The sequence below is a fragment of the Aedes albopictus genome, chromosome 2, assembly GCF_035046485.1.
Source record: "Aedes albopictus strain Foshan chromosome 2, AalbF5, whole genome shotgun sequence".
Classification (NCBI taxonomy): domain Eukaryota; kingdom Metazoa; phylum Arthropoda; class Insecta; order Diptera; family Culicidae; genus Aedes; species Aedes albopictus.
This window is the reverse complement of record NC_085137.1, coordinates 10,844,336-10,864,115: the sequence shown is the minus strand read 5'-3', so window position 1 is coordinate 10,864,115 and position 19,780 is coordinate 10,844,336. Positions and strand designations below refer to the sequence as shown.

Here is a 19,780-nt window from a genome sequence, read left to right as displayed (position 1 = left end):
CAACTTCCCGAAAAACTCTTCTAGTTTATGATGCCGGGGACATGGGTGCCTGGTCCACATGGTTCCGAAGTTATTCCGGATTGTCTTGGGGTACCAAAATTGGCCACATACTTTGCACAACTCATATCTCAAGATCCCGATGAGGTAGAAGTATAGTATATTCGGCGAATTTGTTCAGCAGGTTAAGAACTAACTGGCAACGGCGACTTTGGTTCGTGATTCGGCCGCTAGGCGGCGCCAGTGTCAAAAATGTTCAAATCCTCACATCTCAGAATCCTGATTAGATAGAATGATGCTGTCTTCGGCAAAATTCTTCAGCAAGCTCAGAACTATCTGATGGTAAAGTCTTTAGTTTGGGTTTATCCGCTAGGTGGCGCGTTGTGTCTGAAGAATTCAAACTCGTTTATCTCGATACCCTAATGAGGTACAAGCATGCCGTTTTCAGCAAAGTTGTTCAGCAGGCTAAGTACTATCTGGCAATGGCGTCTTTGGTTCTAGAATCGTCCGCTAGGTGGTGTTAGGGTAAAAAATCTCCAAACTTCTATATATCAGAATCCTAATAAGATAGAATGATGCCATCTTCAACAAAATTCTTCAGCAAGCTAAAAAGTGTCTGATAGTTGAGTCTTTGATTCGTGGTTTATCCGGTAGGTTATTCGCTACATCGTCTTTGACCCCCTGCAGACAAATTTTGTCACACCGTTTTCTTCCGGGAATGTCTCCGGGAATTTCTACAGGAACTCTTCCGGGAATTTTTCCGTGAACTTCTCCGGGAATTTCTCTAGGAATTCCTCTGGAAATGTTTCCGGGAATTCTTCAGGATTTTTTTCCAGGATTTCCTATAAGACCCACATCAGGAACTCCTGCGGAGATTCCTTCAGGAATTCCTTCGGTAATTTCCACAGGAATTCTTCTGGGAGTTTCTCCAGGAGTTCTCCAGGAATTCCTCCGAATTTCCTCAGAGAATTTCCCCAGGAATACCTCCATGAGTTCCTCCGGGAATTACTCCATGAACTGCTCCAGGATTTTCCTCGGGAATTCTTCCAAGAATTTCTCCAGGCTGAATTTTTCTACGAGTTCCTTAAGGAATATCTCCGGGAATGTCTCCAAGAATTCCTTCGGAAATTTATTCAGGAAATCTGCCAGGAATTGCTTCGGAAATTTCTTCAAGAAAGTATCCGGGAAATCCTCCAGAAATTCTTCCATGAATTCCTCCGGGAATTCCCCCAGAAATTCCACCGGGTATTTCTTCAGGAAAACTTCCGTTTAAAAAAAATACACTGGGAATTTCTCCAGGAAGTCTTCCGTGACCTTTTTTTTAGAAAACCCTTTGAGAATTTCTCTGGGAATTTCTCCAGGAATTCCTCTAGGAATTTTTCTAGGAACTCCTTCTTTGTTTCGCCAGGAATTCCGCCGGGAATTTCTCCGGGAATTCCTCCGGGAATGTCTCTGGAAATTCACCCTGGAATTTCTCCGGATATTCCACTAGGAATTTCTTCAGGAAATCCTTCCAAAATTTTTCCTGGAATTCCACTAGGAATTCCTTTACGATTCCCAACAGGAATTTCTCCGGGAATTCTGCTAAGACTGCCATTAGCAATTCCTACGGTGATTCCTTAAGTTATTTCTCCAGGACTTTTTCCGGGATTGTTTCCAGGAATTCTTTTGGGTATTTCTCCAGGAATTTCCTCCAGGAAATCCCTCAGGGGATTCCTCCAGAGATTCTTCCAGGAATTTCCTTCGTGGAATTTCCCAGGAAGGAGGATTCCCTGAAAAATTTTCCAGATGAATTGCTGGAGAAATTACCAGAGGAATTCCTAGAGAAATTGCCTTCTCAGTGGAAAACTTGGGGAAATTTCTAGAGGATTTCCTGAGAAAATCCCGATGATTTCCTTTAAATATTCCTGGAGGAATTACAGGAGAGTCCCCGGAGGAATTCCGGAAAGAACTCCCGGAGGATTATCTGGAAGATTTCCAGAAGAAATCTCCGAAACAATTCCTGGAGGAATTCCTGGAGAAATTCCCAGAGGAATTACAGAATAAATTCCCGGCGGTATTTTTAAAGGAAGTCCTAGAGGAATTCCGGGACAAATTCTCGAGGGTTTTGTGAGAAAAAAATCACGGAAGACTTCCTGAAGAGATTTCTGGAGAAATTTCCAAAGGATTTTCTAGAAAAAAAATCGACAGTTCTCCTTAGAAAATTCCCGGATATATTCCTGGAGAAACTTCTGAAAAAAATTCCCGAAGAAATTCCTAGAGAAATTCTTGGATGCATTCCTATAGAACATCCCGGAGGAATTTCTGAAGAAATTCCCAGAGAAGTTCATGGAGGAATTCCCGGAGGCACTCATGGACGAATTCCTAGGGAAATTCTCAGTAAAATTTTCGGAGAAAATCTTGGAAAAAAATCCGGAGGAATTTCTGGAAAATTCCCAGAAGAATTCCTGCAGAAATTACCGAAGGAATTCCTGAAGGAGTTCCTGATGGGAGTCCTAGATGAAATCCTGAGGAAATTTCCGGAGGAATCCTCGGAAGATTTCCTGGAGGATTTCCTACAGGAAAACGGGGTGACAACATTTGTTTGCAGGGGGCCAAAGACGGTGTAGCGAATAACCTACCGAATAAATCACGAATCAAAGACTCAACTATCAGGCAGTTTTTAGCTTGCTGAAGAATTTTGTTGAAGACGGCATCATTCTATCTTATCAGGATTCTTAAAAACAAAAAAGTTATGACCATTTTTGTGCTTTTCCGAAGGTGGAAAATGTACGTTGGCTGGATGAAGGTTAACTTCCTTTAGGTTAAGATTTGAAAAGCTTTATTTGTCCCAAAATATTGTAGTAGTAACAGCCGTACATAGTTCTTTCTTTTGTCATATACACGGATGGGAACATTAATACATATATTGAATTGAACGTGTTCCGGAGGCGTTACAGGGGTGTTTTCAGGGGTTTCGGAGCGTCTCAGGAGCATTACATGGGGTCCGATGGAGCTTCAGGGGGTTTTGGGAGGCGTTTCAAGAAGTTTCAAAGGATTTTCAGCGGGGTCCAGAGGTGTATTGGGGGATTCCGGAGGGTCTCGGAGACGTTACATGAGGTATTGGGCCTTAAATAGACCCTAAAACCCCTCATCTATTACCCCTGAACAGTGTTCAGTGAACATATAACATTATAAACTCCTCTTAACTCCATTTCATTTCCGGAAACCAACCTTATTCCTAATATTAAGTTCTCAAACTGTTCTGAAAACAAACAAACTTCATTTAGGTCACGTATCCTAAATGAAGAATACCTAAATAGATTTTAGCTAAATGGATTCTACTTAAATGAAGGTTTGGGTGTTAGGCATTCTTTCAGAAATTCCAATAAAATTGCTCCAAAGATTTCTCCTACAATTCCTTATATTGACGACGACTGTTTTGAAGACTTTCGAATAGTTTTTGGCGTTTCAGTCATTTCGGGGTAAAAAACAACCTAATATTCGATTCCCTGAGGAAGATCCAATAAGGATCGAAACGTTGGAAGAAGATACATTTAGTTGTTGTTTACCCCGAAAAGACTGAAACGCCAAAAACTATTTGAAAGCCCTAGAATTCCTCGAAGGAAAAATTCTGGAAGTTCTTCCAGGAATTCCTCCTGTGATATCGCTTTATCCCTTTCGTGACGAACCAACGCAATTGTGCCGTTGAGCGGTAACAGTTTTGTATTTTTCTTTTCATCTGTTTAGACTTTGTTTTATATGATGTAAATTGTTCCACTAATTCAGCCATTACTTATACTTGTATGTGTGAAATAAACTTTTGTTTACGTTGCCTGTAAAATTTACCACAACAAGGTAAACAAAAAGTGGGCAAAAACGGTAAAACATGAAAAAGTTTTATCTGTCGCATATTAATTATTTCCGATTTATCTACGTAGTCAACGCTAGAAATCAAAAGATAAAGAGTAGTTCTTTCAATTGAGTAAAAATAATAATTACTTTTTTGGGAAATCTAAGAGTTCTGGAGAGCCAAAGTTGAGCAATTTGTATGGAGATTTCACTTTTTTGCGCTCCGTCACGAAAGGGTTATGGATCATTCCGGAAAATTCTCTTTTAATTACTGCAGGAATGTTTGCTTAGGAAATTTTTCTTGTAGCATCTTAAGGGATTTCTCCATGTATTCTTTCAAGAGTTCCTCTTAGCATTTCTCCACGGTTTTCCTTCAGGAAGTCCTTTAGAAAATCTTAAAAATGTTTTCTGGGATTCCTGGAGAAGTTACTTCTTTAACTTCTACTGGGATTGTTGAATGATTTTTCCAGAAATTCCTTTTCGTATTTCCTCAATAATATCTGCTGTGTTTCCTTCAGGAATTTCCAGATTGTTCCAGATTGTTTTTTTCCCAATGATTCCTCCAGGAATTCCTCCTGAGTTTCATCCACACATTCTTCTGTAGTACGTCTTGAAATTCTTGCTGGAATTCCTCCAAATATTCCTGTGCTGTTATTTTTTTCATGGATTCTTCCAGAAATTCATGTGGAATTTTATATACATTTTTCAGGGATTCCATCAGAATTCCTCTAGAAATTCATCCCCCCCCCCTTCCTATGGAAAGTTTTTGTCGGAATTCGACATTTTGCGAGAGAACACAAATAAATTATTTAAAAAATTAAAAAAAAAAATGTGAAATTAGCGTCGTCGAGAAAATTTCTCAACAGACCCGATGAGTTTGACAGTTTTGCCTAATTGTTTGGGTAATTTGACGAGTCAACGAGCAAAGTGACAAAAGAAGAAAATGAGATGTGTTCCGGCCTTATACAATGCGTAAGAGCAATCAACATTGTCGAAATGGCAACCATTTGAATTTTGTTCCTTCTGTTGGGCGGCTCCGGGGTTAAGAGTAAATATCACATTACAGTAGGTATACTTAAATTAATAACGTGCAATCACTCTTTTGGATAACCAAAAATCATATGGTAAAATTGCATTGCACCATTATGACGAATGTTTGTTTTATTTGTACGATGATAATCATAAGTAGTGCTATGATTAACTGGGTCAACAGTCGCAGTACATCGTGATGATAAATAAAGCACGTGAAACCGTGTCCCTGTATCTTTCCACGACGAGATAAGAGCGTATTTACGTTTCCCATGAATACCTTTACTCATCATCATAGTGCCTCAGCCAAAAAAAAATCTCATGACAACACGTCCATTATCACAACTAGAGAACGCTATGAATGTGCTTTTCCCGTGTGAGACGCATTACAGTAGAGGACCACGACTAATGGCCTTCTTTTTTTTTCTCTTTTCGCATCAAGGCGCATGTGCGGCCGAGGGCGGTGCTACCGGGCAGCAAGAGCACCAACCACCAGAAGAGCAGCAGCAGCCGCAGAGCATGGCAAACGGTGAGAAGCGTCGTCGCCGTCGGTCCGACCTCGTTCGGCCGAATCCGTTCAACTTTGAGGGCACCCCCTTCACCGAGGACCGCGAACCGTGGAGTTGCGTCCGAGACTGCGTCATGATCGATTTCCAAATTGCCAGGTACTCCCCGCCGGCGTACGATGTGATGTCCCTGTTGAACACCACCACGACGCGGGCCTTCCGAACGGTCTACCTGGATCGATTGGCGAAGCTGTACTACGAGTTTCTGCTGGCCGAATTGGAGTGGTTCCAAATCGACGTGGATGAGGTTTTTCCCGGGGATCACTTCAGGGACTCGTGCGAGGAGTACAAACTGGCCGGCCTCATTGATAGTATACTGTTTCGGCATCTGACGCTGCTTCCGGTCGATCTGGTCGCGAGTTGCAAGGAATGTCCCGTGCCGGTGTCGTTCGAAAACTTGATGGAGAATTCCATCTCAGATTTGGGCATCAAGGCGTGGGATAGTTGCGAAAATTACAGGTTTATGATGACCGATCTGTTGTCGGATTTAGTTGATACTTACATTCTATAGAGGGAACGATAAAGGTTAAAATTATGGAAGAAAAAGAAAATCATGTCATGAATAATCCACTATTTATGTATCATATTGTAAGTGTATAATGTTTAAGTTACGTACGTTTAATAACTCAATGTATGCTTCTTCGTTTATCAATATTGCTAATAAATACAGTTAAATATCAACTGTGCCTTACCTAACCTTCCAAATAATTTGCTTTAAGACAAATAATTCAATAAAAGTTATCGAATTGATAAAATAAAACAAAATACTTAACTGTTTCGAAATTTCTCCTGGCAACTGTTGCTTATAATTAATGCTTGCTTGTTATTAACAGATCATCTACCATGTAAGTAAGTTGGTTGCATAATGTAATGTTTAAGATTATTGGTCCCTTTAATATAAAGTGCATTTATTGGAGAAACATTGAGGGTACTCACTAAACAGAATAAATTGCTGCGTAAGCCATGATTTTCTGCTTATTTGAAATGTTACACGGTTTTACGAATAAAATAATCAAAGATTACCTTGGTGATCTCGACGTTTAATCAGTTCAATCGGTTTACGCTGTTTAGTGAATCCCCCTATTATCAATTAAAAAAACCCTAATTAATCCACCTAGCGATGATTCTCGTGCCTTCGAAACCCCATTTCAATAAAACTCAAGCGAAATGTTGATATATATATCGCACTTTCATACAATTAACAAAAATCCATTTCATGATACTAGAAATCATATCGTTTATCTGGCTTTCAATGTTTGAGTCTAAAACTCTTAAGAAAAATTTAAGATTGCCATCTTGGATGTTTTGGTCGCCATTTCTGGCGTCCAGGCATCTTCCCTAGGAAAAATATACTTCATTAAACAACCACCATCTTGAATCTGGAGCCGTCATCTTGGATTTTGGACCACCATCTTGGATATTCTAGTCGCCATTTTTGGAATCCAGACATCTTCCCCATACCAAATATACCAATAATGCATTGTTTCAGGCCCTAAAACTCCATTCAACAGCCGCGATTTTGAATCCGGAGCCGCTATCTTAAATTTTAGATCGCCATCTTAGATATCTTGATCGCCATTTTGGACACTGGACGTCTTCCACATACCAAATGCATGGTTTTAGAGCCTAAAACTTCTTTAACCGTTATGTGTCCTACAAACTTTTTGCTTTTTTCTACACCGTGCTTTTTAAATGGGCGCTGGGTACCCGGGTACCCTGTCGGCCACATAAGGGTTAAACAGACGCCTTCTTGAATTTGAAGCCACCATCTTGGATTTTAGACCGCCATCTTGGATATTCTAGTCGCCATTTTAGGAGTCCAGACATCTTCCCCATATCAAATATTCCCATATAGCATGCTCTAAGAGCCTAAATCTCCATTGAACAGCCGCCATCTTGAATTTTGAGCCGCCACCTAGAACATTTGGCTGCCATCTTGAATTTTGGGCCGACATCGTGCAACATATCTAAATACCAAGGTAAGATATTCCCGCAAATGTCAATAACGAGACCCATGTCGAGGCCGAAAGCATGCTACCAGGGTTAAAACCATCAGCAGACAACCATGCCTCATGCCGGCAGCCTACTGAACATGTCATACGTCAATCAGCAGCATACTTACCTGTATTCATGCAGAAAATTACCTAAAAACTAATTAAAAACAATGAATTCATACTCACCTTTACATTATCATACTCACAATACGCTAGAATAGTTCCAACAATTGTTATTGTTTATATTGAATTGACATGCTATAATAAGCAAAGCGTTCAGGTACAATCACACTATTGTTTAAAGTACACACAAAGCATAATCCATACAATATATTGTTCGGATAGGGTTTTGTTCCACACGCTTATTGTAACTAGCGAGTATAAATACTGCCCAGTGGGCTCCTACAGTTTTTAGTTTGAAATAAACCGTGAAAGGGTGTAAATCGTACCCGTTGTCCTTTTAATCTTTCCCCTCGGTTCGAAATCGCGTGTACAACCCACTAACACATCTGCGTTAGTTAGGAAAAGTTTGTGATTTTACTCTAGAATGTCATTATTTCTGCAAAATTTGTGAAGTTTTATTAGTTTGAACGTTTCTAAATGCTGTAAAACTATGTTTAGAACAAATTAAAAAAATGTTGTCATTGATTTTCAAATGACGATATTTTCTGATTTATTACATGGAAGTCATTTTTTATCTAGTGAGATGCCTTTTAATAATTGCCTCTATGATGTGAGAGCCTAATTTCTCATAAAAGTTTGCTAAATAGTGATGCGCCCATACAAATCTGCACAAATTTTTTGCTTTTTTCCTTTTCTCACTAATACATGAATAGTAGTTGGAGTATATTACCTTGGTATTTAGATACGTTGGACATCGTGGAGCTTCTTGTCTCCAGTGTCGATTTCCGCACAAAACTCGTCAACCATGCTAAAGGTTACAAAAATCGCCGCAGTTTGATGTTTGATGATGGGGCTAGTTCAGTTTTATATACGGCCAGTTCTACCGGTGCTAGCTGGTGCGGATCACTGAAATGGCCATAACTCCGGAACGCCTTGGCCGATCTGGACCATTTTTGATAGCAAACAATTCCGGTTCGATTCAAGCTATAATCCGAAAAATCGGCCAATGGGAAGTGCCTTAAAAGTGAGTGAACTTATTTTGCGCACATACATACATACATACACACATACATAAATAATCTCAATTCGTCGAACTGAGTTGATTGTTATATGCGACTTGATCCTCTGAGCCTTTTTTCGAAAAATCGAAAATATAGTTTTCAGTACACTTAGTGTACGAGAAAGGCCAAACACTACTTTCGAGCTTTTTTTGCTTTAGTTATCTGACAAAACCAATAGATTCCAAGATCTTTTTTGGTAGCAAATTAAATAATCTTTCAAATGCGATAAGTTTGACCATTTTCAAGCTATAGCCAGTTTGAGGCAAGCAAAGTCAAAAACATGTAAAGTTCAATTACTACGTAACGGTTGAGATTTGACCATATGCGTAAAACATTTTTTTCACCAGTCTGAACCTGTTTGCTTGCTAACGTTCATAAGGTTATCAAAAAATCCGAGCTTTGCTGTGTCGCATACATAGGTTCAGTTCAATTTTGTATTTGACCGCTTTCGGAGGCACACACGGAACTGGTTACAGCACTACCGGCTGTCCCTAATGTGGTCCTAACCTATTTCCTTGATAACCAGTCATCAGGTTATCAGAAAAGCCGTTATTTGTTGTATCGCATGCATGGGTTTGGTACTCTTTTATATTTGGCCACATCCGTTGGGACCCCCGGAACCGGTTCCGGACAACTACCGGTTCAGATATGGTCTGATACTGTTTTCCTGCTAACCGTTCATCAGATTATCGAAAAATGTTATGTTCAATTTGATATTTGGCCACTTCCGGAGGGACAGCCAGAACCGGTTCAGGAACACTACTGGTTCAGATATGGTCTGAGACTATTTTCCTGCTTACCGTTCATCAGATAATCGTAAATGCCGTGGTTTGATGGGGCGCATGCATGGGTTTGGTGCATTTTCATGTCTGGCCCCTTCTAGGGATACCGACCCGGAACACCTAAATAGCCATAACTCCGGAACGGCACACACACACACACACACACACACACACACACACACACACACACACACACACACACACACACACACACACACACACACACACACACACACACACACACACACACACACACACACACACACACACACACACACACACACACACACACACACACACACACACACACACACACACACACACACACACACACACACACACACACACACACTCACACACATACACACACAGACATCACCTCAATTCGTCGAGCTGAGTCGGTTGGTATATGTGACTCGAACCTCCGGGCCTTCTATCAAAAAGCCATTTTTGGAGTGAACATATAGCCTTTCCAGTACACTTAGTGTACGAGAAAGGCAAAAACGTAAAGTTGAAGTTGGTATTTTATTTTTAGTGTGTGGTTTCAAACTTTAGACAATTGTTTTTGAAAGCTTGATCTTGTTTTCAAAGCTTTTCGAAACCAATCTGATACACTTGGACTCTACGGTGATCTACGTAAATTGAAGGTTTTATCTATCTAGTAAAAATGATTTTCTGTCTGTCCGTCTCTGTCTGACTGTCTGATCCTTATGTATTCTGTCCAGTGCAGTAGTTTGACCGATTAGCGTGAAAATGTGCATGTAGGGGTTTTTTGGGACGGGTCTTTGCATGGTCTGAGACCCCTCCCTCCTCTGGAAAGGGGTGTAGCGCACCGAGGGTCCCGGAACTATTTTTCCTCGGATTTAGTGATTCGCCTACAACTATCAATTTCACTGAACTTTATTCACTTTTAAATTACTAACTAGCTCATACTACAGCGTGTCCGCAACGATACAGGCAAGGCATTTCCCATGCATCAAGATCGCCAACAGACCATTTCTCAATAGAATGGACCAAATTTTGAATACAAATTCGCACAACACCCTAGTTTTGGAAATATACGGGATTAAAATTTTCTTCGACTTCTGAACGGAGTAAGGCCGGTGGGTCACTGGGTAAAGTCAGGTAAAAAAAGGCCAAGTACGATTCGTAGCACTATAACTTTCTTTTTAACGAAGTATTTCAATAGGAGTTTACATATTCAGTTGCCTAATGATAGTTGAAGTTGCTACATATTCGCTTTTGAGATTCTTCGATAGGTCTCCTTTGACTTCTTGGGATATTGAACATTCCTGGACCATCCAAGTCTACATTTACGTTTGTTGTTTTCAAATGACATTAAACACGAGATATGATTTCCTTATTGACCCCATAGGTCATCGGAGACATTCTTAGAACATGTGATGTCCTTGTACTACTGTTTATATTTTCTGAATTTCTCGATGGATTGTCCGAATCCGTCCTTACAAAATATGATTACTCGAAATAATCTCCACGGATGATTTTCAATTGTTTTTATCGATCTTAATTGCACTAATACTTGAAAAACTGTAAAATGTTTGTTATGTCAACGTACTGCAGACAATTTGGACGATCTGATTGAAGTCATACCTTGACTTCAGAGAACCGTAGATTGACTACAATGAGAGTTATTTGCACGCGGAAAACAACGGTTAGCTCCAGAAACCAATACTACACAGAACAGGAGTAAGTAAATTCCTCGAATAGATTCCTGAGTATCCGAGATGGCCTGGTTGAAGTCAGGCCTTGGGTTTATTGAGCTGCAGATAAACTGTAATACCATGTTTTACCTATGTGGAAGCTCTGTGCACTACATAAACACGTTTTATCATGTGTCAATAAAAATGTCTCTCGAAACTGTTCCTAGGAAAATTTAATGATCTAAAAGAAGTCGTTCCTTGACTTCAGAGACCCGTAGATGGACAACAATGAGAGTTATTTCAAATATACTATATTAACAATATAGGTCACTTCGCGTTTTCACATACAACGACATGGAGACGCCGTTTACGAATGATTACAGCACCACCTGTTGTCAGAAAAAGTCAATAATTGTATTTTGATCAATTATTTACCGTGCAAGGTGACATTTCTCCAAAAAAGATGTTAGGGGTGTCAAAGTTTTTTGTTCCCAAATAATCGATTAATAAATAATCGATTTACAATATAGGTACACAAAATAATATTTCATTACCGTATGCGTGATAATGTTTGCACCATCGTTAAATAAAATTCCAGTTTTACTTGTGAAGACAATGTATTGGTTTTATTTGCAGGCATTTAAGATATAACTCATATCATAGTAGGCTGTGCATAAAAAGTGTTGATTTTCTTATTTGATTGATTGATTTGTCTTTATTTGAGAGACTTTCAGCCCGGTTGATTTTCTTAGTTTAACACTTGTATAATGACTAAGTGGCAACCTAGCTCGTGATTTGTCCACGCGCAAATGTCGAAAAGTATCCGTGGTAGTGTCAAAGTAAAGATTAACAATTTTTGAATTTATTTTTTTATTTTGACATTGCCTAATGGTGTAGACATTGACACACAAACAAAAGTTAATATAACTATTGATTCTGGAATTTGGTACGGATCGATAGTTTTTCGGAAATCGAAAAAAACGGAGGTTGCGTTCGGGCAAATTCAAGACTTTCTTATATGGCGCTACTCGTAGCTCCTGGATGCCATTGGTAATAATGTAAGTTTTTTTTCTATGATCGAAGGATCATAAAGGCCACCGTAATTTTCCTTTTCGATATGCCATGCCGTTAAGTCGCTGATTTCGCGTTTCTTTGCCATTTTTCTCATTGAGCGCATATAATTCACCCAAATCTTATTTTTGGTGGCAGCTATAGCTTTTTTAATCCATGTTAACCTTGGACGACCAGTGGACACCTTCGGGAATAGTTGCCCTTGCTTTTTTCGGTCTAAGACTGTTTTACGGTTCTCCTGAACACTCCTGAAATGTCTTTTTTTAACATTTGCGCGTGGACAAGTCCCGACTACCGCTGCTACCCTAGGGTGGGGCTAATTTAAAAAAATGTCTCCGGGATATGATTTCCCATGTGGAAAGTGATCCACTAGTTGAAATAAGTGAGCTGTACAAAAATGAGCGATTTCGGTTGATATTTAGGGGTGGCGCAAAGGGTTCAGGTAAAATTTTTACTAGAACAAATCTCCAAAAAACATGTCAAAATTAATTTTCAAACATAACATTTCTAGACTAAATCGGTGATTGTAGAACCCAATTGGGCCAAATTTGTGCTCAAAATTGCGATATCTCCACTGGTTTCCGAGATATTTGAAAAAATATGTCGTATTTTGGTATTTTTTGGGTTAGATATCAAAATATGATATTTTTTTTCAAATATCTCGGAAACCAGTGGAGATATCGCCATTTTGAGCACAAATTTGGCCCAATTGGGTTCTAAAATCACCGATTTAGTCTAGATATGTTATGTTTGAAAATTAATTTTGAAATATTTTTTGGAGATTTGTTCTAGTAAAAATTTTACCTGAACCCTTTGCGCCACCCCTAAATATCAACCGAAATCTCTCATTTTTGTACAGCTCACTTATTTCAACTAGTGGATCACTTTCCACATGGGAAATCATATCCCGGAGACATTTTTTAAAATTAGCCCCACCCTACTGCTACCCCTTCATGGTGCAAATTTTAAACTTAAGAAATCGGATTTTTTTACCCGCAACCTACTGTAATATGAGTTAGAGCTTACGTGCATGCAATAAAAACCAAGACATTGTGTGTACAGGTGATATGGGTACCTTATTTGTACGATGGTGCAAACATTATCACGCATACGGTAGATGACATCTACGAATATATCTGTAGAAGAATTTGAATGCTCCCTCATTGTAACGTCACCGAAATCGTTTAACTTCAAAATTTAAAATTTTCACCCTCTGTTCGGGTCGGAATTTCGGATCGACAAACCGTTTTTGAAAATCAGCCGTTTTACGTTATGGCAGATCAAACTGTAAGTAATAAAATTTAATGTTTCGTGAAATCTTACAATTTAGCATTTCTTACTCGCATAAATACACTTACAATTTTAGTTTGTCTTTCTTCCTCTAACGGCTTCTCTTCTACCTTCCTTTTTAGGCGACGCAATCACCTATTGAAATGTTACATTTATATTTTTGTCCATATCAATATCAAATATACGAAAATTAAACTTACAAATTTTGTCCTCAATAAATTCAGTTTGGACCACTGTGTAGACGGTCTCGTCCTCGTCGTGCGTATCCGATATCTGTTATCAATCTTGTGTTTACTTTCACTTCATTCAACTCTTTCAAGTAATTTACCTGTTTTCTCAGTCTGCTGTCCAGTATGTATTGTCCCGTCGGGTCTCTATCTTGTCGAATCCCTCAATTTATTCCCGTGGCTCGGAGAACACTACGAATTATTACAAGTTTCCTTACTATTCAGTCTAATTGTACATAAGTTTTGCTACTTACTATATGTGCTTGTGATCGTCTGACCAAACCTGATTCGTTTCTCGTCTACTAATCACTCGCGCACCTTTCTCTATTTCAACCGAATTTCAACTCCCTTTTTAATCACCAAACTTCCGAACTATTAATCTATTCTACCTTTATTTTGCCTATCATCAACAATCGCAAATGGCACCTTCAATCTAATTCAATTTCTTCCTTTCCTTTGTTTTTATTTACTTTCTACCTTTGACAGCTATCTGTCTCTCTCACCTTCTCATGTCATCTCTGCTGTCACTCTGACACCTGTCAAACGACACTTACCAATGCCTCATCGACCGAACGCATATCTTGTGGCAACCGGCACTCATGCAGTGCTGCCAGAACACCCTCAAAATTAACTTATATTTTGCCCTGGTGGTTGCTATTTTCCTTTGACAATAGCTTTTAGTATCATCTTTCTTAATGTCAACGCTGACATACATACATCGAATTGGATAGCTTACAAAAAATCCGGAAGATCACCAACCAAGTGCACGTCAAATTTCTTGTGGCAGAGTGCAAGACATTGCAGCCAAGGGTGTTGTACAAGCTAATGGACCGATGCACGAACTTAATAATTTCTACGTTTGAGCGGCGTTCTTACAAAAAATGAACTCCGGAACCAGACCTGAGAATGGAATTGAAGGGTTTAATTTCGATTAATTTCGTTGTTCTTCCGAAGTAAACAATGAGTTTATTCAAATACTGATTATTTTATTTCGGACTAATAGGTTTGCTTTGTTGTTGGATGTGTGAACATTGTGCTGTCAAAGATTGCACATTCACACGATCGTCGCGAAATCCTTGCAGTATACAGTCATGGGCTTCTGGGTGAACTTCCTTTAGTAAAAATATTCTAGCAAATTCGTCTGCTGCAGAGTGATAATCCTCCATAAATTTAGTCAGGCATTCCATCAGATGTTCTTTCTGAATTCCTTCTGATTTTCCAACGGAAGTTCCTTCTCAGGTTCCTCCAGGGGGAATTACATTTCCTTTGCTAACCGGAAAAATATGCGTTTATCCGTTGCTAACCGTCGTTAACCGCGTCTAACTGTGCCGAGCAGCTCAGTTAGAAGCGACGGATAAATGCGGATTTTCCAATTAGAAAAGGATATGTCATTACCCTTGGTTTCCTCCTAGAGCTTTTTTTTCAGAGATTCATTCAGGGGCTCTTTTTGAAATTCATTCAGGAGTGCCTTCAGAGATTGATTTAAAGTATTTTTTCTTAAATTTCTCTAGAGGTTCCTTCGAGCCCCAGGAGTTCCTACTGAAATTACTCCAACAATTTCTTCTGATGTTCCTTCAAGAAATAATTCTAGGAATCCTCAAGAATTATTTTCTAGGATTTGCAAAGAAGTTCGTTATAGGATTTCCTTATAGGAGTATCTTGGAGTCTTTCTTGGATTCCTGCAGAAGCTCCTTCAACGATTCCCTCAGGAGTTTTTTACTAACACCTCCTGGAATTCCTTCTGGAATTCCTCCAAAATTTTCCAAGAACGACCAGGAGTTGTTTCAGGGATTTATCCAAGAGCTCCTTTGGAAATTCCTCCTTCTGGGAATTTCAACCGGGAGTTCCTTCTGGAATTCTCTCCGTCCTTTAAGGATTTTTCAAGGAGTTTCTTTTGAACTTCCGGAGAAATTCCGAAGTGACTCTGTAAATCTCCAACGCGATTTTATATGAACAATTTTATTAAGATTTTTCGAGGGATCTTTCCAGGATTCCTTCACAAGTTTCCTCTTTGAAGTATCAGAAATCCTCCAGGAATTATTTTTGTGATTCCTTCCGAGATTTCTATAAATTTGGAACGTCTTCAGAAGAACTTTTTCTGGGATTCCCAGAAGGAATAAGTGAATACTAGATTTGTAGTAATGAGTTGGTTTTTGTATGGTGAGATGCTAAACTCTCCGTTTCTGCATTGGAACGGTGCAAATTCATGGGTATTAAGATTCCTAGCCTAGTTTGATGCTGCTTGAGTAAATTTTTGGGGAACTATGTTGTTGAAGTTGCAATAAATGAGAATACAACAACACAGTTACCCAAAGTTTTGCTCAAACAGCATCAAATCAGACAAGCAGTCATGAAAACCTTGCTTTTTTGTTACCATTGTTGCAGTTACCGTTTTATTGCAGTAACGGAGAATTTACTTTCTCATTACGGGATGAATGACCCATAAAAGGTTAAAAACCCTGGTAATAAACAAACAAACAAACAACAACTTTCTCATTATACACAAATTCAGCTTATTACTACAAATCTAGTACTTCACTGATTGCGTTTTGTTCATGTAGATATGAAATCCCAGAAGGAATTTTTGAAAAAAAAAACAGAACAAACATCTGGAGGAATTTTTACAAAACTGCTGGAGAAATTTGATAAAAAATGTTGTAGGATGGAGGAGAATCGCTGGAACGCTTTCCCTAAGCAATCCCGAAAGGAGTTCCTAAAATAATTCCAGAATTATTTCTAGGAGGATCCCCCAAGTGCTTCTGAAGGAATCTTGGAGAAAAAAATCCAGGGTGCAATTCTTAAAGGGATCCCATAAGGAAATTCTTGTGTAATTTCCGGAGAAAATACCGGTCATAACTCGCTAACGGAAAGTTCGATTTGCGTCGTCTGTGTTTTAGTCTGTTATGAACGTTTATCAGTTCAAATTTACTTCGATTTGGTGCTGCGACGATAATATACGCCAAAAATTGTTTAAGAAGAGAGAATTAAATTTGTTCTAATTTGAGTAGTTGAAAAAAAATCGATTAATGTTAATCGATTATCTCAGAAGAAATGGGCATCCCCACCATGCAATGACAGTTCGACAGCATAAACGTCATTCGGATAGCCCATGCATTTAGTGTGTAGTAGTACCTCTTCTGACGCTTGGTGGCGCCACATTCACTAAAAAGGTGTCGCCAAAAAATCGTAAGAGTTGTTAATATAGCATATTTGGTTATTTGCACGCGTAAAACAATGGTAAGTTCCATAAACTAATACTACATTTAACAGGAGTAAGTAAATTTCTCGACTAGATTCCTAGAACTAGAACTATCATTAGGCAACGGAATATGTAAACTGCTATTGAAATTCTTCGTTAAGAAGAAAGTTATAGTGGTGGAAATCGTACTTGGTCTTATTTTTACCCGACTTGACCCAGTGACCCAGGTAACAATTTGATGCTGTACAAACGTTCCTGCAACTTTTTTAAATCAGCCTTCATTTGAACAAAAGCTGAGCACAAGAGGTACAATCCTTTATTCAGCTCCTAAACATCTGATTTTGGTGATTTCATTCAACCTTTAGCTGATTTGAGGTTCTTTGAAAGGCTGTTTTAAGGCTTAATATGCGCTTAATAAACAATCAATTATATATGAATTCTGTAAAAATAAAAACACTTTCGTGAGCCTATTTTTACTATTAGCTGCTTCTGTTTCCATAAGAGATGTTTCGGAATGTATAAATTAATCTGTGGGAAAACTGGGAATTGAACTCGCACCTCTTGATTTATAGTCACTCACCTTAGCACCTACACTACACAGAATTGTGATGCGAACTTCACGAAAACATCTTTGGCCACCGGCCTTACTCCGTCCAGAAGTCCAAGCAAATTTTGATCCCGTGCGAGTTTGTATTCAAAATTTGGTCGAATTCTGTTGATAAATGGTCTGTTGGCAATTTTTTGAACTTTTATGTCGCAGCTGGGGTCTAACGGGTTAACTTTACATAACTTTTATATATTTAAAAATCGTTGAATTCGTTAAATTCAAGATATCAAAAGTAAATTAAGTTAATTATTTTTGAAATCAGCCAAAAAGAATTAAAATGGAACAATGGATGACGAAGATATCACCAAATCACTTTTCCATGTTTTACGACAGTGACCCTAAACTTTTGGCTGATGATGCATCATCATTAAGAGGTGACCCCAAACTTTTGGTCGATAACATCAAGAGTTAATATACTTAATAACTTTTTTCCTAGATTTTTTAGCAAAGTTCGGTAAAAAGCAGTTGAAAGCTAGTAGAAAACAGGTTATCATATCGCTCTCATCTTAAAATTTGATCGACCCAATTTCCAGCAACACTGCCGTAAATTTATATGCATTTTTAAGAAAATTTGCCAACTTTTGGTTAAGTTTACATGCAAATATTTTTGTTAAAGTTTCACCAAAATCATGTTCCAAGTTACTTTGATTTATTATCGTTTGAATAACACCTAGGGTTTTTATATCGGACGCAAATTGGTGAAGATATGGGCCCAAAAAAATGACATGTTTTTGAGCTGGTGACCCCAAACTTTTGATCGGGAGTGTACATCGTTGACTCACTCCAATGGGGTCTGTTTATTGATTACACGGCCCGACAATTTTTTGCACAGTTCTAAACTCCACCTTTTCTCATTGCTCTCGACTAGAAACTCTAGAACGTCCCTATAGAGCAGTATGCCGAAAAACATAGTAGGCAGGCAGTACGTTTGCCAGGACAGCTAGTAAAAAAAAAACGGAAAAATAATGTACTGAACGAAAATTACTTGAGCGATTCCGTTGGAAGTGCATCTCGCATAAGGCGAGGTATGCACTTCACTTCAAATCGCTCAAGTATTTAACGTTCAGTGCATTATTTTTCCGTGACCGGAATGGTCAAGAAATTTAACATAGCAAGCCCCATTTGATTTGACGTTTCGTTTCAGCTCCGTACTAGGATCCGGAATAAAGCGACGCTTTCTTATTTCTTGAGCGATTCTTTGACTGAAATTTACACGCATCGAGATGGCCCAAGAAATTTCTTGCGATCTGCGTACTACCCATAAATCAGCAACTGGGCAATAAGTAGTTGGCTTCTTTGCGTTCAATATGAGAAATTCTCAAAACATGATTTCGTAAAAACACCGTTTTTCGAGAATGACTTGACGGATCTTCGTGAAATTTTTATGGTAGCTGCACAACCCCTAAATATCCGTGGTTCACCTTTCCCTTCTTTGATATCGTGCAAAACTTCAGATTTATAAGTTTCTAGTTGAGAGCAATCAGAAAAAATGAAATTTAGAGCTGGGCAGAACAAAAGTTGATTTTTTGTCGGACCATGTTACTATACAGACATGGTGGGTCTTTCCCCTCATTATCCTGCATTAAATTGTTACGATTCTTGCCCTCTTACCACTCGTCATCTGTTAGTTTCTCGTCGCACAGGCCATCCCATGCCGACCGCCGGAATACTGCTGGATTATCAACTGTCGCGCTACGCTCCGCCGGCTTTGGACGTTTTCACTGTCATCACCCTGGGCAGCGTAAGCACATTCCGCGCCAAGCACCAGTCCGCTCTGCTGGGCGCCTACTACGATGCTCTGCGTGCAGAACTTGCCCTCCACCAGCTGGACATTGGCCGGATTCTGCCCCGCAGCGAGTTCGACGCCTCCTGTGAGTACTACGAGCTGGCCGGACTGGTCGAGAGCTGCCTCTTCAATATGACCATTCTTGTCCCGATGGAAATCGCCAAACCGCTGATGGACGGGTCGGCGCCATTCGACGATTTCATTCGTGACGAGCGTACCAAAGTGCAGCTGATTGTGCGGTCCTTCGAAATCGATGCCACATTCCGCGACCGGTTCACCGATATTTTGTCGGAGATTATCGATAAGTATGTTCTTGGCGCGATTTAATCAGCAACGATTGTAGGAGACGCTTTGAATATTTGATTACCCAATGATATTGAACCATTGATATTGTATTGTAATTATTCACCATAATTATCCTGATATAATAACAACACTTGTAATCTGTCACGACGAAGCGATGCTTATCGAAAGAAATCCATGCCATAGCGCCGATTTGCATTCCAACTGCCTCCCGAGCGAGAATTTATTTGCCTTCTAACCTTGTTGTGTGGTG

At 39.2% G+C, this 19,780-nt stretch overlaps 1 protein-coding gene and 1 long non-coding RNA gene across 6 annotated transcripts in view; one reads left to right on the top strand and one right to left on the bottom strand.

Annotated features, from left to right (window-relative positions):
- The window catches only part of LOC109398299 (uncharacterized), a 44,449-nt gene extending 24,775 nt beyond the window's left edge, over positions 1–19,674 (top strand). For 3 of the 5 annotated variants that reach the window (XM_062849146.1, XM_062849152.1, XM_062849151.1), the window contains one exon: positions 5,300–5,948. In XM_062849146.1, coding sequence (XP_062705130.1) covers positions 5,300–5,934 — 635 coding nt within the window. In that variant the 3' untranslated portion in view covers positions 5,935–5,948. Of the gene's footprint in view, positions 1–5,299; positions 5,949–19,066 lie in introns of those variants that run through there. The other 2 variants (XM_062849149.1, XM_062849148.1) reach the window with 1 other exon arrangement.
- On the bottom strand, positions 13,061–15,358 carry LOC115264450 (uncharacterized). The gene is made up of 4 exons (XR_009998138.1): positions 13,887–15,358; positions 13,734–13,824; positions 13,606–13,678; positions 13,061–13,540 (listed from the first exon to the last, which is right to left on the bottom strand). It is a non-coding gene; the product is annotated as an uncharacterized LOC115264450 (long non-coding RNA).
- Positions 19,675–19,780: the final 106 nt, after the last annotated feature.